The following is a 22,169-nucleotide window of genomic DNA, read 5'->3' as shown; positions in this document are numbered from 1 at the left end:
CTCTGGTGTCTTCCAAAAGTAAAAACTTGTCAATTTTATGATGCAAACATAAAGTAGACATATTGTATATGTGAATTTAAAAAAATTATTTGGAATATCCATTTTCCTTACAAGCAGAGAGCTTCTGTCACGATTCGGCTTCCAGGTAGTGGATCCTCTGTGTCAGCGAGGGATTGGCGTGGACCGTGCTAGTGGACCGGTTCTAAGAGGCTACTGGTTTTCACCAGAGCCCGCCGCAAAGCGGGATGGTCTTGCTGCGGCAGTAGCAACCAGGTCGTATCCACTAGCAACGGCTCTACCTCGCTGACTGCTGAGAAGGCGTGGGACAGAAGGACTAGGCAGAGGCAAGGTCAGACGTAGCAGAAGGTCGGGGGCAGGCGGCAAGGTTCGTAGTCAGGATGGGTAGCAGAAGTTCAGGTACACAGGCTTTGGACACACTAAACGCTTTCACTGGCACAAGGCAACAAGATCCGGCCAGGGAGTGCAAGGGAGGAGACTAGATAAAGGCAGGGAGCAGGTGGGAGCCAATTAAGCTAATTGGGCCAGGCACCAATCATTGGTGCACTGGCCCTTTAAGTCTCAGAGAGCTGGCGCGCGCGCGCCCTAGAGAGCGGAGCCGCGCGCGCCAGCACAAGACAGCAGGGGACCGGGACGGGTAAGTGACCTGGGATGCGATTCGCGAGCGGGCGCGTCCCGCTGTGCGAATCGCATCCCCAACGGCCAAAACAGTGCAGCGCTCCCGGTCAGCGGGACTGACCGGGGCGCTGCAGGGAGAAAGACGCCGTGAGCGCTCCGGGGAGGAGCGGGGACCCGGAGCGCTAGGCGTAACAGTACCCCCCCCCTTAGGTCTCCCCTTCTCTTTGTCCGGTAACTGCCTCCCCTGGGATGAGGACACCGGGAAAGAATGGAGGGTTTCCTCAACGGCAGGCAGTACAGCAGGAGTGGGAATGGGGAGGGAGGGCAGAGGGCGAGGCCTGGCACGGGGCAGTGTGACACCAGGACGGGGGCCATGGGGAGGCACAGAGGCTTGCCTGATGGGACTGGGAGGGGGGGAGAGGCACTTCCTGTGGCAGGCAGAGTCCCAGTTCCTGATCTCCCCGGTGGTCCAATCAATGGTGGGGGAATGAAGCCGGAGCCAAGGCAGACCGAGGAGGACCTCAGAGGTACAGTTGGGGAGAATGAAGAACTCAATCCTTTCGTGGTGGGGTCCGATAGACATCAGGAGGGGTTCTGTGCGGTAACGCACGGTGCAGTCCAATCTGGCTCCGTTGACCGCGGAAATGTAGAGCGGTTTGACGAGACGGGTCACTGGGATGCTGAATCTATTAACAAAGGACTCCAACATAAAATTCCCGGAGGCACCAGAGTCCAAGCAGGCCACGGCTGAGAGGGAGGAGTTGGTTGTAGGAGAAATCCGCACGGGCACTGTGAGACGTGGAGAAGAAGACTTAGAACCAAAAGATGCAACACCTACGTGAGCTGGGTGCGTGCGTGCGTTTCCCAGGCGTGGAGGACGGATAGGGCAATCCACCAAGAAATGTTCAGTACTGGCACAGTACAGACAGAGATTTTCTTCTCTACGGCGATTCCTCTCTTCCTGGGTCAGGCGAGACCGATCCACTTGCATGGCCTCCTCGGCGGGAGGCCCAGGCGAAGACTGCAAAGGATGCTGTGGGAGAGGTGCCCAGAGATCTAAGTCTTTTTCCTGGCGGAGCTCTTGGTGTCGTTCAGAAAAACGCATGTCAATGCGGGTAGCCAAATGGATGAGTTCTTGGAGGTTGGCAGGAATCTCTCGTGCGGCCAGCACATCCTTGATGCGACTGGATAGGCCTTTTTTAAAGGTCGCGCAGAGAGCCTCATTATTCCAGGATAGTTCAGAAGCAAAAGTACGGAATTGTATGGCGTACTCGCCAACGGAAGAATTACCCTGGACCAGGTTCAGCAAGGCAGTCTCAGCAGAAGAGGCTCGGGCAGGTTCCTCAAAGACACTTCGGACTTCAGCAAAGAAGGACTGGACTGTGGCTGTGGCAGGATCATTGCGGTCCCAGAGCGGTGTGGCCCAAGACAAGGCCTTTCCTGAAAGAAGGCTCACTACGAACGCCACCTTAGACCGTTCTGTAGGAAACAAGTCTGACAACATCTCCATATGCAGGGAACACTGAGACAAAAATCCACGGCAGAGTCTGGAGTCCCCATCAAATTTGTCCGGCAGGGACAAGCGGAGGTTAGGAGCGGCCACTCGCTGCGGAGGAGGTGCAGGAGCTGGCGGAGGAGATGGTTGCTGCTGTAGCAGAGGCAGAATTTGCTGTAACATGGCGGTCAACTGCGACAGCTGCTGTCCTTGTTGGGCAATCTGCTGCGATTGCTGAGCGACCACCGTGGGAAGATCAGCGAGACTTGGCAGCGGCACCTCAGCGGGATCCATGGCCGGATCTACTGTCACGATTCGGCTTCCAGGTAGTGGATCCTCTGTGTCAGCGAGGGATTGGCGTGGACCGTGCTAGTGGACCGGTTCTAAGAGGCTACTGGTTTTCACCAGAGCCCGCCGCAAAGCGGGATGGTCTTGCTGCGGCAGTAGCAACCAGGTCGTATCCACTAGCAACGGCTCTACCTCGCTGACTGCTGAGAAGGCGTGGGACAGAAGGACTAGGCAGAGGCAAGGTCAGACGTAGCAGAAGGTCGGGGGCAGGCGGCAAGGTTCGTAGTCAGGATGGGTAGCAGAAGTTCAGGTACACAGGCTTTGGACACACTAAACGCTTTCACTGGCACAAGGCAACAAGATCCGGCCAGGGAGTGCAAGGGAGGAGACTAGATAAAGGCAGGGAGCAGGTGGGAGCCAATTAAGCTAATTGGGCCAGGCACCAATCATTGGTGCACTGGCCCTTTAAGTCTCAGAGAGCTGGCGCGCGCGCGCCCTAGAGAGCGGAGCCGCGCGCGCCAGCACAAGACAGCAGGGGACCGGGACGGGTAAGTGACCTGGGATGCGATTCGCGAGCGGGCGCGTCCCGCTGTGCGAATCGCATCCCCAACGGCCAAAACAGTGCAGCGCTCCCGGTCAGCGGGACTGACCGGGGCGCTGCAGGGAGAAAGACGCCGTGAGCGCTCCGGGGAGGAGCGGGGACCCGGAGCGCTAGGCGTAACAGCTTCAAAGTTAGAAAAATGCTAAATTTTCTAATTTTTCATCACATTTTGGGATTTTTCACCAAGAAAGGATGCAAGTTACCAAAAATTTTTACCACTATGTTAAAGTAGAATATGTCACGAAAAAACAGTCTCGGAATCAGAATGATAACTAAAAGCATCAGAGTTATTAATGTTTAAAGTGACAGTGGTCAGATGTGCAAAAAATGGCCGAGTCCTTAAGGAGGAAAAAGGGCTCAGTCCTTAAGGGGTTAAAAACATATAAAGGTTGAGAATTTTAACAGCAAGTAAATAGCAAAGTGTCTTATAATTACATAAGAAACAATATACTAATAGTTTAGTTTGGTGACAGTACTCTTTAAAGGGGTATTCCAAGTTAAATTTACCCATCCCTTATCACCATAATAAGTGTCACATCACAAGGGATCAACAACTATGAAGCTGCAGAAGAGTATAACGCTTGGCTTCTTTTGGCAGCTCCCATAGAGAAGCTCTGGAGGATGTGGAGGGTCCCAATGGTCAGACCCCTGCAATCTTATACTGTGTAAAGGGGATAAGTACATTTAACACCCCCTAAAGTAAGTAAAGGTTTTTAAAACTTTGATGTAACATTTTATGATATCATTTTTAGGTTCTCCAGGAAATATTAATATGAATATTAATATGAATATTAATATAAATCTCATCCCTTCCTCAATATCGCGCCGCACCCCTACCCCTTAATTCCCTGGTTGAACTTGATGGACATATGTCTTTTTTCGACCGTACTAACTATGTAACTATGTATGAAAGACAAGGAAAGTGGAGAAGGGATTATTATAGAATGTTCTGTACATCACACATGCGGCTCCCGTCCTCCTACTATACAATGGAACAAACCCAGGGAGGTTACAAATCGGTCAGAGAATCTTCACAACGGATCCTGGAGAGAAGAATCATCTCTTACATTTATCCCTTCAAATGTGGATGATGGGAGTGATGTTCAGTGCACGGTGACATATCCTGGAGGAAGACAAAACAAATCTAAACAATGGAGCATCTCCTGTAAGTATTATAGTTGACTGGGTACAATATCATTGACCGCTTACATGGGCACTGTCAAATATAAAAACTTTTTATGTTGTACATCTTGGCAAAACAATCGTTTTTCTAATGTACTTCTTTTAAAACAAATTCACATTTTGTTGAAGAAAACTGCCTCCAAATATCCCACCACTAGGGGTCCCCATACCTTCTGGGACACTGATGAGTCCCCCAGCAGCATGAACGTGTCCAAGGGTCATGGACATGAAATGGCCGATTGACAAGGCTGCAGGAGGAACACAGCCTGCCGCAACACTGCTGTAACACAGGGTTTTTACCAATCATGTGCCTCCAGCTGTTTCAAAACTACAACTCCAAGCATGCCCGGACAGTCAAAGGACATGCTGGGAGTTTTAGTTTTGAAACAGCTGGAGACACAGTTTGGAAAACACTGTTCTGGAGGTTTAGAAGGTCCCATTACCACAGAGGGGGCAGGGTACATAGGGTCACATCAGAAGGGGTGGGGTCTGGGTGCAAAGAGGGTCAGATATGGCAGGGATGAGGTCTTACAGGGAATGAGGGGTATTCCCATAGGGTATGGGGCAGTTGCTAATGGAAGAAAGGGCATGAGGTACATGGGGAGAGGCATGTGGTGGGGTGGTTCCTTTAGGTGAGGGGAAGCATTAACAAATAGGCAGGTAATGGTCTGGGTATTCTGGATACCTCTTTCAGGCTTAAAGGGACAGGGGTCACTTGGAACAAGCTGCCGCTGTGCCAGTGGCTACAGGTAGCAAGTAGACAGTCCGGGTCCCCCTAATACTGCCTGCCCTGATGGTTACTATTGGCAGGGATCCCGTCATTATAGTTCTCCCGCAACATTCTTGGGGGGGGGGGGGGGTGCGTCAACCATCCCCCTGCTTCCTACACCCATGGGAGGGAGGGAGAGGATCACTGCTGGTCGCACTCCTCCATTATGAGGAGGACGGGTGACTTCAGTGGAGGGCTGCGTGCCGTGCTCCTCCATCTTGAGGTTGGAGGGTCAGGGCTGCGCTGGCCGGGGCATAGAAAAGCTAGCTGGTAGTATTTGTTGCAGCGGCAGAGTGGCCGCTCGAGAGGCCGCTCTAGGTGGGTGCCTATCTAGCCTATAGGTAGAGCCGGCCCTGATAACACTAAGAGCCCTGTAATCATACATTTTAGATTATGTTAAAGTGGAGGCAGCCCCTATGATGACATTAGTGACTGACAGAGCAGGTATGTGTCCACCCAACATGTGATTACAGGATCCAAAAGAGACAGATGTATTGGAGGAGATTTATCAAAACCCGTCCAGAGGAGAAGTTACTGAGTTGCCCATAGCAACCAATCAGATCGCTGCTTTCATTTTTTTAAAGGTCTCTGCAAAATGAAAGAAGCGATCTGATTGGTTGCTATGGGCAACTGAGCAACTATGCCTCTGGACAGGTTTTGATAAATCTCCCCCATTGTGCTTATTAAAGTGTATCTAACATTTCATCAGAAGTTAATATCTGAGGGGTCCGGGCGCTGACACCGCCATTCATTGCCTACAGCAGTGGTCTCAAACTGTGGCCCTCCAGATGTTTGCGAAACTTCAACTCCCAGCATGCCCGGACAGCCAACGGCATGCTGGGAGTTGATGTTTTGCAACATCTGGAGGGCCTCAGTTTAAAACCATTGGTCCTACAGTTTTCTATTTGAAGGATTCATATAACTCACTGCATCCCTTCCATCTCATCCGACAGATTCTCCTAAAAATGTGACTGTGACCGTCATTGGGAAAGAAGAAGTGATGGAAGGAAGTGATGTGACTTTACGGTGTAACAGCATCTCCAAGCCAAAGCCATCTACATATGAATGGAACAGAGGGAAAAAGAAAACCAGATTACGGAATACAGGACCGGAGATCATAGTCAGGAAAGTGACCGGGAACATGGAGCCCTATTCCTGTGCTGCTATAAATCTTATGGGGAGAGGAGAATCAGCCCTGATGGAGATACCTGTACTATGTAAGTATATAGAGATATCTTTATTATGGATATATATATATATATATATATATATATATATATATATATATATATACAGAGATACACACTATACTGATCTCCATACTTGTTACCATCATATTGTTACTGACCAAATCCTGTATACTGAGACAAATATTATCAATAGTACAAGTATACAAGGAGAATATTATCACAATACAAATTACCATCATACTGTTACTGACCAAATCCTGTATACTGAGACCAACATTATTAATAATACCAGTATACAAGGAGGAATATTATCACCATGCACATTACCGTCATACTGTTACTGACCAAATCCTGTATAGTGAGACCAATATTATTAATAATACCAGTATACAAGGAGGAATATTATCACTATACAAATTACCATCATACTGTTACTGACCGAATCCTGTAAACTTGGACCAATATTAACAATAATACCAGTATATAGGGAGGAATATTATCATCATACATATTACCATCATACTGTTAATTATTAAATCGGTATACTTAGAGCAGTTGTCCGTCATTAACTATTTAGACACGGCGATCAACTTTGAAAGTGAAAGTCTAAAGTGAAAGCTTCCCGGCAGATCAGTCAGGCTGATCGGGAACACCACAATGAAAGTGCGGTGTCCCATTCAACTAGGACGCACGAGGAGGGTGTCTTACCTGCCTCCGCAGCATCCGAACGCCAAATGACTGCTCCATGAATTAGATCCAGGCAGGAGCAGTAAAGCGGCTATAACACTGATCAATGCTATGCAATGGCATAGCATTGAAAAGTGTAAGAGATCAGTGTAATGCATGTTATAGTCCCCTATGGGAGCGTAAACATTGCAAAAAAGTTAATAAAGAGGATTTAACCCCTCCCCTAATAAAAGTTTGAATCACCCCCTTTTCCCATTTTTTTGTTTTTTTAAAATGTGTAAATAAAAATTAACATATGTGGTATCGGGGCATGCATAAATCTCTGAACTATAAAAAATATATCATTAATTAAACCGCACGGTCAATGGCGTACGCGCCAAAAAATTCCAACGTCCAAAATAGCGTATTTTTGGTCACTTTTTACATGATAAAAAAATGAATAAAAAACAATCAAAAAGTCTGACCAAAACAAAAAGGCACTCATAAAAACTTCAGATCACTGCGAAAAAAATGAGCCCTCATACCGCCCCGTATGCAAAAAAGTAAAAAAAGTTATAGGGATCAGAAGATGACAATTGTAAACATATTAATTTTCGTGCATGTAGTTTGGATTTTTTCCAGAAGTGCAACAAAATGAAACCTATATTCGTAGGGTATCACTTTAATGGTATGGACCTGTAGAATAAAGATAAGGTGTTAATTTTACAGAAAAAAATGTACTGTGTGGAAACGGAAGCCCCCAAAAGTTACAAAATAGCATTTTTTCTTCAATTTTGCAGCACAATGATTTTTTTTTTTTTGCTTTCACCATAGATTTTTGGGAAAAATGACTGATGTAATTACAAGGTAGAATCGGTGGCACAAAAAATAAGCCATAATATGGACTTTTAGGTGCAAAATTGAAAGGGTTATGATTTTAAAATGTAAGGAGGAAAAAACTAAAAAACGCCATGGCCTTAAAGGGTGTACTCCAGCGATAAGACATCTTATCCCCTATCCAAAGGATGGGGGATAAGATGCCTGACCGCGGGGGTCCCGCCACTGGGGACCCCCGTGATCTTCCACGCCGCACCCTGTTAGTGTCAGCTCCCTCCATACGCTTACACTGAGGGGGCGGAGCCGTGACGTCACACAGGGCGGAGCCGTGATGTCACTATGCTCCGTCCCTGTGATCGCTAGTAATCAGACCCGGAGCGAGCACACTCCGGGAGCTGATGCTAACGGGGTGCGGCGTGGAAGATCACGGGGGTCCCCAGCGGTGGGACCCCCGCGGTCAGGCATCTTATCCCCTATCCTTTGGGGATAAGATCACGAGCCTCCGGCCCCACATCGCCAGTCATCTGGCACGGAGCCTTAAAGTTAAATTTATGCAGAAAAATTGAAAACTTTCAAGCACCACTTTAAAGTATTATATTTTTTTCATTTTATTCCACAGATTCTCCTAAAAATGTGATTGTCACCATCATTGGGAAAGAAGAAGTGATGGAAGGAAGTGATGTGACTTTACGGTGTAACAGCGTCTCCAATCCTGATGTATCTAAGTATGAATGGTATAAAGGGAAGAACAGAACAAAATCAACATACACAGGAGGAAAGGAGATTACGGTGAAGAATGTCACCTGGAACATGGAGCCCTATTCCTGTGCTGCTATAAATACAGTGGGGAGAGGAGAATCAGCCCTGATGGAGATACCTGTACTATGTAAGTATATAGAGATACCTGTATTATGTAGGTATATAGAGATACCTGTATTATGTAAGTATATAGAGATACCTGTATTATGTAGGTATATAGAGATACCTGTATTATGTAAGTATATAGAGATACCTGTACTATGTAAGTATATAGAGATACCTGTATTATGTAAGTATATAGAGATACCTGTACTATGTAAGTATATAGAGATACCTGTACTATGTAAGTATATGGAGATACCTGTACTATGTAAGTATATAGAGATACCTGTATTAGGTAAGTATATAGAGATACCTGTATTATGTAAGTATATAGAGATACCTGTACTATGTAAGTATATAGAGATACCTGTACTATGTAAGTATATAGAGATACCTGTATTATGTAAGTATATAGAGATACCTGTATTATGTAAGTATATAGAGATACCTGTATTATGTAAGTATATAGAGATACCTGTACTATGTAAGTATATAGAGATACCTGTTTTATGTAAGTATATAGAGATACCTGTATTATGTAAGTATATAGAGATACCTGTATTATGTAAGTATATAGAGATACCTGTATTATGTAAGTATATAGAGATACCTGTATTATGTAAGTATATAGAGATACCTGTATTATGTAAGTATATAGAGATACCTGTATTATGTAAGTATATAGAGATACCTGTATTATGTAAGTATATAGAGATACCTGTATTATGTAAGTATAGAGATACCTGTACTATGTAAGTATATAGAGATACCTGTATTGTGTAAGTATATAGAGATACCTGTACTATGTAAGTATATAGAGATACCTGTACTATGTAAGTATATAGAGATACCTGTACTATGTAAGTATATAGAGATACCTGTATTATGTAAGTATATAGAGATACCTGTATTATGTAAGTATATAGAGATACCTGTACTATGTAAGTATATAGAGATACCTGTATTATGTAAGTATATAGAGATACCTGTATTATGTAAGTATATAGAGATACCTGTATTATGTAAGTATAGAGATACCTGTACTATGTAAGTATATAGAGATACCTGTATTGTGTAAGTATATAGAGATACCTGTACTATGTAAGTATATAGAGATACCTGTACTATGTAAGTATATAGAGATACCTGTATTATGTAAGTATATAGAGATACCTGTATTATGTAAGTATATAGAGATACCTGTATTATGTAAGTATATAGAGATACCTGTACTATGTAAGTATATAGAGATACCTGTACTATGTAAGTATATAGAGATACCTGTATTATGTAAGTATATAGAGATACCTGTACTATGTAAGTATATAGAGATACCTGTACTATGTAAGTATATAGAGATACCTGTATTATGTAAGTATATAGAGATACCTGTACTATGTAAGTATATAGAGATACCTGTACTATGTAAGTATATAGAGATACCTGTATAATGTAAGTATATAGAGATACCTGTACTATGTAAGTATATAGAGATACCTGTACTATGTAAGTATATAGAGATACCTGTATTATGTAAGTATATAGAGATACCTGCATTATGTAAGTATATAGAGATACCTGTATTATGTAAGTATATAGAGATACCTGTACTATGTAAGTATATAGAGATACCTGTATTATGTAAGAATATAGAGATACCTGTATTATGTAAGTATATAGAGATACCTGTATTATGTAAGTATATAGAGATACCTGTACTATGTAAGTATATAGAGATACCTGTATTATGTAAGTATATACAGATACCTGTATTATGTAAGTATATAGAGATACCTGTACTATGCAAGGATATAGAGATACCTGTATTATGTAAGTATATAGAGATGCCTGTATTATGTAAGTATATATAGATACCTGTATTATGTAAGTGTATAGAGATACCTGTATTATGTAAGTATATAGAGATACCTGTATTATGTAAGTATATAGAGATGCCTGTATTATATAAGTATATAGAGATGCCTGTATTATGTAAGTATATAGAGATACCTGTATTATGTAAGTATATAGAGATACCTGTATTATGTAAGCATATAGAGATACCTGTACTATGTAAGTATATAGAGATACCTGTACTATGTAAATATATAGAGATACCTGTATTATGTAAGTATATAGAGATACCTGTATTATGTAAGTATATAGAGATGCCTGTATTATATAAGTATATAGAGATGCCTGTATTATGTAAGTATATAGAGATACCTGTACTATGCAAGGATATAGAGATACCTGTATTATGTAAGTATATAGAGATACCTGTACTATGTAAGTATATAGAGATACCTGTATTATGTAAGTATATAGAGATACCTGTACTATGTAAGTATATAGAGATACCTGTATTATGTAAATATATAGAGATACCTGTATTATGTAAGAATATAGAGATACCTGTATTATGTAAGAATATAGAGATACCTGTATTATGTAAGTATATAGAGATACCTGTATTATGTAAGTATATAGAGATACCTGTACTATGTAAGTATATAGAGATACCTGTACTATGTAAGTATATAGAGATACCTGTACTATGTAAGTATATAGAGATACCTGTACTATGTAAGTATATAGAGATACCTGTATTATGTAAGTATATAGAGATACCTGTACTATGTAAGTATATAGAGATACCTGTATTATGTAAGTATATAGAGATACCTGTACTATGTAAGTATATAGAGATACCTGTACTATGTAAGTATATAGAGATACCTGTACTATGTAAGTATATAGAGATACCTGTACTATGTAAGTATATAGAGATACCTGTATTATGTAAGTATATAGAGATACCTGTACTATGTAAGTATATAGAGATACCTGTATTATGTAAGTATATAGAGATACCTGTATTATGTAAGTATATAGAGATACCTGTATTATGTAAGTATATAGAGATACCTGTACTATGTAAGTATATAGAGATACCTGTATTATGTAAGTATATAGAGATACCTGTATTATGTAAGTATATAGAGATACCTGTATTGTGTAAGTATATAGAGATACCTGTATTATGTAAGTATATAGAGATACCTGTACTATGTAAGTATATAGAGATACCTGTACTATGTAAGTATATAGAGATAACAGGCAGCGTCCTTAAGGGGTTTTCCAGGAATAGAAAAACAGAGCTACGGTAATTTCTTTCAAAAACAGCTCCCTATCTGTCACCAGGTTGTATGTGGTATTACAACTTTGGCTCCATTCACTTCAATGGAATTAAGCTGCAGAACCACACCCAACCTGGAGACAAACAGGGAGTGTTTTCTTTTTTTTATTTAAGAAATTAGATCTGTTTTTTATTACTGGATAACCCCTTTAAAGGGGTACTCCCCTGGAAAACATTTTTTTTAAATCAACAGGTACCAGAAAGTTAAACAGATTTGTAAATTACTTCTATTAAAAGATGTTAACCCTTCCAGTACTTATGTTGTATGTTCCAGAGGTTCTTTTCTTTTTGAATTTCCTTTCTGTCTGACCACAGTGCTCTCTGCTGACACCTCTGACAATTTTAGGAGCTGTCCAGAGTACAATAAAATCCCCATAGCAAACCTCTCTTGCTCTGGACAGTTCCTAAAATGGACAGAGGTGTCAGCAGAGAGCACTGTGGTCAGACAGAAAGGAAATTCTAAATGAAAAGAACTTCCTCTGGAGCATACAACAGCTGATAAGTACATGAAAGATTACGATTTTAATAGAAGAAATTTACAAATCTGTTTAACTTTCTGGCACCAGTTGATTAAAAAAAAATGTTTTTCAGGGGAGTACCCCTTTAATACTATGACTACTACCAACATTACCAACATCACCCCTGCTAATACTAATCATATTATTATTATACAAATAATAGTCTGTAAGCAGGAGAAGGGAAAAGCCCCGGTATATAGGAAACTAAGCAGCCAATGAGGAGTAGAATGACACACAGGACGGGACTCACATGTAGCCTGTAGCGGAGGTGCGTAGCCGAGGAGAAAGCACAATGCAGGAACAAAGAACAAGCAGAGGCCGCACTCACCGTTCAGGTCTTTATTGCAGTCCGGTAATGCTAGCGGTGGTTAGAGGAGGGGGAGCAGGGTGGAGGGCGGGGACCCGCCCTCCACCCTGCTCCCCCGCCTGTAACCACCGCTAGCATTACCGGACTGCAATAAAGACCTGAACGGTGAGTGCGACCTCTGCTTGTTCTTTGTTCCTACAAATAATAGTCTATTACCCATGTGTAACTGTATAAGTATATATGACAATTTTAAGAACTTATTACAACCTTTTGCTATTTTATCAGTTAATAAAAAATTAAAGTGGAGGCAAACATTGCTACAAAGCAGCTGAGACGTAGGGTTGCATGTACCGAAGAAATATAAAAATAATAAAATTTTTTGAAGAGTTAACAGGTAAGCAACAAGAGAAACAAAAAGAGTTAAACGTTCTAGAATGTGGCTTCAGGTGGAGGGGACTAGCGCTTAGCGAAATTTAATTTTTATTTTTTTTTTCATATAATTTTTCTTCCCTCCGTAGATGCAGCAATTGGAGTTCATGTCACAGTAAAGGATGAACATGAATTTATGGAATTAACATGTGGTTTCCGAAGCAGCCGACCGGATGTATCTCACTACACCTGGATGAAGGATGGATCTATATTACACAACGAGACGGGGAAGACTCTGACCCTACACAATGGCGATACCTACGGGCGGTATTCATGTATCGCCCACAACAGGGCTGGAGATTCCTCCTCGGAAGAGATCTTCATGAAATGTTAGTGATGATGAGAGTTACAGCTTTTGCATTGTTCATTATACTATGCAATTGTTTTCTGATACTAGGAAGAAACACAGATTGAAGAAAAATAATAAGAAAAAGAAAGTTTACAAATAAAGGTCAGGAGTAGCTGCTGGAAGCTGATTGATTGTAGTCTTGTAGAGGTCCATCGTATTTGGTATAGAAAACACGGGGGTAGGGTAGCTACAATTTCTGACTCCTATTCTTGATAATCGACTGTACGACTGTAGGAGAGAAGGGAGAAGAGTAACACATGACCCTAGATCTGACTACGCATTGGTTGTTTGCTTTCTGTAATCATGGAGACACATAGTTCAGTGATCTACAGACTTTTCCAGCTAGGGATACTTTAGATCTGGTTGAGACATGACTTTCTTGTATTGTCTGTGGGAAAACTCAAGAGGGAACTATGATTAGAATGCATGTACTATAACTAGTGATGAGCGAATCGAATCTGACGAATTCGAATACATTACGAATTTCAGGAAAAATTCGCTTTGCAATGAATGCGAATATCGCCACGATTCAATCACACAAATCGCTTCATTAAATTCCATTTAGTGCGTTCCAGGCTCAGGGGCATCTTAGATGGCGACTCCACATGTCAGGACATGGGGTAAGGAACTCTGGGAAGGCGGCAACAAGGGTAGGCGGGATGACCCTGAATCACATGCAGCATGCAGCCTATCAGCAGCCAGCCACCCCTGTGATGTCACCGCTCTATGTAATCGGCAGCCATCTTGCGGCCATTCACATCAGCGTTCTATTGCAGAGAGGGACAAAGAGCAGTGTGTGTTGCACAGTAAAGCTTTTTTACAGCAGCGATTCACCTCAAGCCCAAATCCAGCCTAGAAGCACAGATAGGGAAGGGAGAGAGATTGAGAGAGAAAGTGCAATTTTGAGTGTAGTACACAGCGACTGTGTGCTGCAGCACTGGTGTGTACAACAAGTGAAAAGCTATAGTAGCCAGGCAGTTAGGGTGAGCAGAGCACTAAAAGCCATATAATCACCTACTATTAGTGCCTAATACTGGTTGAGTAGCGTAGCGTATTGTCCTCTATTAAGTGTAACCTGTGCGCACATAGGTGGTGTACCATTTTGTTCCTATTAAAGTCTTAAGAGCCTAGTTACTGTGAAAGGCCAGCCCGAAGTTTGAGTTCTAGACAAATAGAACTTTTAGCAAAATTCTGACCATACTTTGGTTCTATGGGTTTGGTTTGCTTCATGTTTATGTACTTTGTTCTATTGGGTGTTTAGAAGACAGATTTACTATACTTCATTAGACATTCTTTCAGCAATTAGTCTTGAAGGGCCTTGAGGGCCTGTAATGAGTGGATATGGTTCTCGCAGAAGGATTCATTCTTCCTGTGTTTGGCTCATGCATCCTTCATTGTTGTGGCCTAGGCCAAACAGGGGGCTTGGACGATGGGCCAATTATATCTGATCTCAGCATCCTCACCCTTCTCAAGTGGTATATACATACTCAGCCAGTCGGTTGTCTGTGTTTGAGTTCTCTTTGCAACAGCTTTTGTATTACTCTTAGCATCATCTATCCTGTGTACTTTGAGCCCTGGCTAAGTGACCTGACTATTCTTCTGTTTTCCGTATTTGGTACTATGAGCTCTCTAGCTTTGGAATCGGCCCATTTTATTACCTTTTACTGTTTTTCAGTGCATTCCTTGTGTTTTATTTTTTGTGCTATGCCTATTAACCTATTGTGTCCTGACCTGCTTCCCTGACTTCTGTACATCTGTACTTCTGACTTCTGTTTATTGTACTCGACTTTACTACACTTTTAACTGCAGTAGAGTAGGGTCCGGCACCATGGTATGGGGGCCATCCTATTAAAGAGTTGGGTATTCTATTAAAGGGATAGTGGTTTGGGTGAGCTCAGGGCCGCATTTTCCCTGCTCAACATGATAGGGTCAGTATAAATTATGTTAATAGAGTACACAATGAACTTGATATTTGGTAAGATAGGGTATCTAAAATAAATCAGCAGAAGTAAAAGGAAGAAAAACAACAACTATGGTTTATAAAGGAAGTGCAGAATATTAATCTACCAATATAAAAGAAAATTGAAATATTGCTGACAGAGTTGTGAAAATTAGACAGAAGCAGACAGGTAAAGCTAGAAAAAGGAAGAAACAAAAAAATGAGGGAGTAAACCTCCAGATACATCAGTTATAGATGACTGACTGATCTGTATAACTAAAACATTCTAGCAGGAGACATTCCTGATGTTTGAAGAATGTCTAATGTTGTACAGATCCACAAGAAGGAGAGTAGAGAAGAAGCTAGTAACTACAGACCAGTTAGCTTGACATCCCTAGTGGTAAACATGTACATGTAAACTTTGCTGAAAAAGGAATAACTAATCACCTAAAAACCAACCACTTGTTGAACCCGAACCAGCATGGCTTTACTAAGGGCAAAACATGTCAGACTAATCTCAATTATTTTTCTTGACTATGTCCCAAAAGTGTTGGATGAAGGTGGCGCAGTGGATATCTAGACTTCACCAAAACCTTTAATACAGTTCCACATAAAAGGATAATAGATAAGTTAGTCAAAATTGGTCTTAGTCCCTGAATAGTTTGGTGGATTTGCAGCAGGATAAGGATACCAGAGGGTTGTAGTTATTGGTATGTATACTGAGCAGAGACTGGTCAAGTTGTGGCCATGAGGAAAGGGGGAACTTTTACACATGTTTGCAATTAAATCTCCTAATTACTTTTCATATAACAATATTTTTTCTGCTTCCTTACAGACAATGAAGGGAATTTACCTCTAATTTTAGGAACGGTTGCTGGAGGTGTTTTTCTAGTTCTTTTTACTTTGCTCATCTTTTTTTGCCTAAGGTAAATAAGCTACAATGAGAAACTTGGGTCAGATTGAAGGAGAGATGGTCTCATATTGTTTTATCTGATTTTGCAATTTTATTGTTTTAATAGAAAAATCTGCAAACCACATTGTTCGGGGTCTCCAAAACCAAAAACAGCTGCCAGAAATCTCTCCAATGTGAGTGCGTAATATGGAAGACCTGCATCTCTGTAGTGTCTTTTTTTACTGTGTATCATAGTAGACTAAATATCTAACAAGAAGACAGAAACAAGTCTTCTGTTGTCTTTAAGGGGTACTGCACTGTCCCAGCGTTCGGAACATTTTGTTCCGAACGCTGGGTGTGGGCTGGGGGGGGTTGTGACATCCCACCACACCCCCTCAATGCAAGTCTATGGGAGGGGGCGTGGCAGTCACCACGCCCCCTTCCATAGACTTACATTGAGGGGGTGTGGTGTGACATCACGAGGGGTGGGGAGTAAGTACCCTTTTAATTTTCTTTTCTTTCAGAACACAATGGAGGAAGATGAAACCATAATAGAAGAAAATCAGTATGGAAATATTCAGAGTGATCACAACACCCAACCGGATTCAGCGGAATTCATGTAAGTTTCTTCTTCACGTTGTATCTGTTGCTCCCATTGAAGTGTCGTGTCCCATCCAAGAGATCATAAGCATCATACCTGAAGAAAGGCTGTGGGCCTTACTAATAAAAACTCCAACAAGCAATGCACTGCTGGAAACCTTGTGTCCCGGCATCATGTGGATTTTTCTGTACCACCTATTTAAAGGGGTACTCCGCCACTAGACCACTTATCCCCTTTCCAAAGTATAGGGGATAAGATGTCTGATCTCAGGGGGTATGGTCATTTAATCACAGCAGTCATGCACCCTCCCATAGAAATGAATGGAGGGGGCGTGGTGTGACATCACAATCACAGAAGCCCCAGGCTTTCGTGTCCACAATGCCGGCTCCGAGATCGAAGAGAGTCCTTTGGATAGGGGATAACATGTCTAGGGGCGGAGTACCCTATAAAGGGTCTGCTGCTAATATACTGTTATCAGATACCACAGTATCTTTCAAGATCTTGTGAAATTCATGTTTTAATGGGTCAAGTCTCTTAAGCGTTATCTAAACAATATGAAGGAGGTAACTGTAATGCTATGGCTGATAGGTAGGTAAAAAAATAGAGATAGAGAGATAGAAATTAAAGGGGTACTCCACTGCCCCAGCAGTCAGAACATTTTGTTCCAAACGCTGGGTGAGGGCTGCGGGAGTCATGATGTCATGGCCACACCCTCATGATGTCATGCCAGGCCCCCTCAATGCAAGTCTAAGAAGGGGGCTTGGCAGCTGCAACGCCTGCCTCCCGTAGACTTGCATTGAGGGGGCGTGGCATGACATCACGACCCCCAAAGTCAGCGTTCGGAACAAAATGTTCTGAACGCTGTGGCAGTGGAATACCCCTTTAAGTCACTTTTAAGATGAAAATACAATCAGATATACTGTATTAAAATTGTTGTATTAATAAAAATAGTGCAGATTTCAACTCCCCAAAAATTTATATAAAAATCCAAAATTAATTTCACATGGTTAAAAATAATGAAAACAAAAATAAGGTGGTTTTAAAAGCATAGCAGAAACTCCAACGCATTTCGAACCATCATGGTTCTTAGTCATGGCACAGCAATGTATGTCACATGCATCCTTTTTATACTCTAAGCACACAAAGAATGAGCTCACATGCATGGATATGGGAACGCCTCTCATTGACGAAAGTTCCGGTGGTGAGAGTGTGACGTAATTGACAAGGTGAATGCTAATTTGATAAATCCTGATTCTCGGCTTAGACAGCATGTGGCATACATTGCTGTGCCATGACTAAGAACCATGATGGTTCGAAACGCGTCGGAGTTTCTGCTATGCTTTGAAAACCCCCTTATTTTGGTTTTCATTATTTTTAACCATGGGAAATAAATTTTGGATTTTTATATACATTTTTTTGGGAGCTGGAATCTGCACTTTTTTGTTACAGACCTGTTCACACCAAGTATGCGGCTTGGATACTTGTTCTGTGCTTCCTAAAAACATCAGAGGTTCCTCCAATTTACTTATAATATTTTGGAATGTTATTTTAGGTCTTCAGTGAATGTGAATGTTAAAGAGAACAGCGCCATCTATAGTAATAGTGAAGTAAGTGAAGTCCCAGTTTTCTACTCTTTGCCTTTAGTACCCCCTTGTCTTTTGACCATGTCTGTCAGGCAATGCTCCAGAATTTTGTTGGGCTGATGATTTGTCTCCGTGGACCAGGATTCGTACGATCTGTGAGACCTGTACAGCAGAGACCAAACCACCAGGAGTATTTTTAGGCTATAGCCAAGGAACTTGTCTTTGGTTCCTTCATATTATCTAAGTATAAACCCAGTGAACCTTGGTTATCCTTCTCCTGTTCATCACGCGTGATCCAACCATTGGTTGCACTTATACTTATCTACCAGATACTTATCATTCTTTCCTTATCACATCCTTGAGACTAGTAGATCCTCAGTTCTTGATCACAGTTCTATCATATATACCAAAAAGATATGGCTATCCGAGAACCATTAACATATGGTTGGCATGAAATACCAACACCAAAAAAAAACAAGAGACCATACAAAAGTAATATGAATAAAAAATGAAGAAACTTTATTATGGTATAGCAAAACCTAAAAACACACAATAAAAACATATATGATGTGTAGGTACAGTAGGAAACTCAGGCAGAAGAAAAGGAGATGAGGGTACTGAAACAAGTCCCTGAAATGGGGACAGTAGGTATGGAACTAGATAACTGAAGATATGTATATTTGCCAAAAGAAGAACAGGACTGCAAATGGTACTAACGGAGTGATTACTAAAATAGAATCACTTCACACAGTGGTGTTATGTATGCAGCAGATAGTACAAGCCAAACAACAAAAGTGTATACGAACAGTAGTAACTACAATATTAGGGTACATGGAAACATAGTACAGAATAGACATATGACACATGACCAATGTACCTATAGGGTACCTCTCACCTCCTACCTCAAACGTGTTTTCGCTTCAATGGCTTCGTCAGGGGGCGTGTTTTATTATGTGTGGTTTTAGGTTTTGCTATACCTTAATAAAGTTTGTTCATTTTTTATTCATATTACTTTTGCACGGTTTTATCATCACAGATCACTGGTTAGTGGTAACTGATCCTATAGGCCCCTTATTGCCCTGGAATGTTGAGCCCCAAATCATGCACCTACCTGGAGCTCCAATGATCATCTGTCACCTCTCAGTAGATGCTATTTCTTTGTCATTTCTTTTCATTTTTGCTACTTTTTCCACAGGACCTGCAGCCAGAAAATGAAGTTGAATATTGTGCAATCTCTCATGTTCCAAGGAACCAGATAACTCCTGCAATAGCCAGTCATGAACACAATGTGGACTATGCAACCATAAGAAGATATTAACAACCTTTTATCTCCTGTTATATAAGGATTTGGTGACTGAATTATCTATAATATAATCCATTGGTTCTACTACAATGTTTGTCCCGAAGAAGGAATCCAACATTTCTAAATGCTGAGGGATTTTCTGTAAATCTCTTGGTGAATCACATCTGCAGCCTCCATTTATGATTCATTTAAAGGGGTACCCCCCTGGAATTTTTTAAATTTTTTTTATAAATCAACTGGTGCCAGAAAGTTAAACAGATTTGTAAATTAGACCTCCTATAGACTTGCATTGAGGGGGCGGGGTGTGACATCATGAGGGGGCAGGGCTAATGTATTATGTGTTCATATTTGTAATTGCAAACAATTTATTTAATACAAATAAAATAACATGTTTAAAGTAAGGAACTATCATCATATTTATTTATTTAAGTGTGTATTTAGTTATTTATTTATGTATGTGTGTATTTATTTATGTGTGTATCTATGTATGTATGTATATATGTATGTGTATTTATTTATTTATGTATGTGTGTATTTATTTATTTAGGTATTTATTTATTTGTGTGTATTTATTTATGTATGTGTATTTATTTATGTATGTGTATTTATTTGTGTGTATTTATGTGTGTATATATTTAATTATTTATTTACGCATGTATGTGTGTGTGTTTGTTTATTTATGCATGTGTGCATTTATTTATTTATTTATGTGTATATTTATTTATTCATGAGTATATTTATTTATGTATTTATTTGTATATTTATTTAATTATGTGTATTTATTTATGTGTGTATTTATTTAAATATTTATTTATGTATGTATGTGTATTTATTTATTTTATGTTTAACTTGTGTATTTATTTATTTATGTGTGGATTTATTTATTTTATGTTTAACTTGCTATTACATCTCACTTTTTAAAGCTTTGCAACAATTATTTGTCCGCATTAGAGACCACAAGGTCAGCTCCTGAGCCTGCTTCATACAATCCTGGGCTCAGGAGCTGACCTTGTGGTCTCTAATGTGGACAAATAATTGTTGCAAAGCTTTAAAAAGTGAGATGTAATAGCAAGTTAAACATAAAATAAATAAATACACACTTAAATGAATGAAGCGGGCTCAGGAGCTGACCTTGTGGTCTCTAATGTGGACAAATATGTCACATTTTTGTCTCACTATTGAGTCTGTGGACACATATTTGTCTCACATAAAAAATAAAAAAAACATGGTCTAAAAACACGTGATATAGTAGTAAATTCTGAGTGTGTAACGGTTGATGAGTCACAATTCACTGAAGACAAACGTGATTGAAAATGAGTCAGTCTGGGGCATTAGGCATGAAGGAAATGAAATAAATGTGGTTCTCACCCATAAAAGTCAGATCAATAAATCTTGTGAATAAACAGCAGCTATTACATCTAACAGGATATAGAAATGACATTACGGTCTGTGACTTTCCACATCCTTTTCATTGCGGTGACTGCTGTCTAGGAACAAAGTTTCGTTGACTTTAACAGACGACTGCAACATTTCTTAATTACCAAAATTATTAAATTTATCAGAAAAGTTTACAAAAACCTGTGTAATAAAGGATTGAAATTGTCCATCATAGTGAACTGATTTTTCTTTAAAGAGAACCTCTCATAATCTTGTTACATTTTATAATCCTCCCAGTTCACTGCCCCCATCATGATAAACCACCCCCGGCCTTTATTTTTATTATTTTTTAGTTTTCTACCTTGATATTGCTCTGTATTTTCTGCTCAGTGTCAGTCAGATTCACAGACAGGGAAGGAGTGTTCCCCAGTAGTGTTGCTCTCGAATACTCACAATGCAAATTTTATTTGCGAATATCGCATATTCGCAAATTCACGAATATTCGCGAATATAGCACTATATATTCGCAATGACGAATATTCGTTTTATTTTATTTTTTTTTATAAAAAAAAAATTTTCACAGTGCACATCACAGTGCTTGTGTAGTGTAAAGAAGGCTCTAATACTACCGTGTTAGACTGACGTGCGAATTTTTTTCGCATATTCGGATTTTCGCATATGCGAAAATATGCTGCGAATATTACGAATATGCGAATTTAGCGAATATTTGATGAATATTCGTCCATATATTCGCTAAATATCGCAAATTCGAATATGGCCTATGCTGCTCAACACTATTCCCCAGCAGGTATGACATCATCTGAAGCCATACAGGGGAGAATTTCTTCCCTCACTCTGCTACACACAACCTAGAGCAGTTCAGTGTTAGACTGGCTGTGATTGGCTAACGCTGCACCCCCCCCCCCCTCAACATTTCCTGATTTTGGACTTCTGCCAGGCCAGCAGGAGTCCAAAGTCTGTCCAAGAGATGGGGGGGGGGGGTGGAATGTGCTCCGGCCAAGTAGGGAGACACCTAGTGGCAGCTTTTTAAACATAAATAAAACATAGAAAACTTAATTTTTTTTTAAACAAAGTACATTGGAAAGATTTTTTTATTTAATATAAGGAGCGCAATAGCAAAAATTAG

The 22,169-nt window shown here is 40.7% G+C and overlaps 1 protein-coding gene and 2 long non-coding RNA genes across 4 annotated transcripts in view; 1 reads left to right on the top strand and 2 right to left on the bottom strand.

Annotated features, from left to right (window-relative positions):
* The window catches only part of LOC130294686 (uncharacterized), a 12,891-nt gene extending 6,863 nt beyond the window's left edge, over positions 1-6,028 (bottom strand). The window contains exons 1-2 of one of the 2 annotated variants that reach the window (XR_008848578.1): positions 5,899-6,028; positions 4,088-4,143 (exon numbers count right to left, since the gene is read on the bottom strand). This is a non-coding gene — a long non-coding RNA (uncharacterized LOC130294686). Of the gene's footprint in view, positions 1-4,087; positions 4,144-5,408; positions 5,492-5,898 lie in introns of those variants that run through there. The other variant, XR_008848579.1, reaches the window with a different exon arrangement.
* On the top strand, positions 4,970-20,001 carry LOC130294685 (B-cell receptor CD22-like). Its single transcript, XM_056544883.1, has 9 exons — positions 4,970-5,415; positions 5,925-6,188; positions 8,284-8,550; positions 13,068-13,307; positions 16,102-16,192; positions 16,286-16,352; positions 16,683-16,777; positions 18,312-18,366; positions 19,538-20,001. The coding sequence occupies exons 1-9, from the start codon at positions 5,388-5,390 to the stop codon at positions 19,658-19,660; spliced, it is 1,230 nt and encodes a 409-aa protein (XP_056400858.1). The 5' UTR covers positions 4,970-5,387; the 3' UTR covers positions 19,661-20,001.
* The window catches only part of LOC130294687 (uncharacterized), a 12,029-nt gene continuing 3,289 nt past the window's right edge, over positions 13,430-22,169 (bottom strand). Inside the window, exons 3-5 of the long non-coding RNA XR_008848580.1 lie at positions 19,454-19,540; positions 16,120-16,187; positions 13,430-13,555 (exon numbers count right to left, since the gene is read on the bottom strand). This is a non-coding gene — a long non-coding RNA (uncharacterized LOC130294687). The remainder of the gene's footprint in view (positions 13,556-16,119; positions 16,188-19,453; positions 19,541-22,169) is intronic.

Source organism: Hyla sarda, chromosome 10 (assembly GCF_029499605.1).
Source record: "Hyla sarda isolate aHylSar1 chromosome 10, aHylSar1.hap1, whole genome shotgun sequence".
Lineage (NCBI taxonomy): Eukaryota > Metazoa > Chordata > Amphibia > Anura > Hylidae > Hyla > Hyla sarda.
Note: the sequence above shows the minus strand (reverse complement) of the source record. Positions and strands in the feature narration are given on the sequence as shown.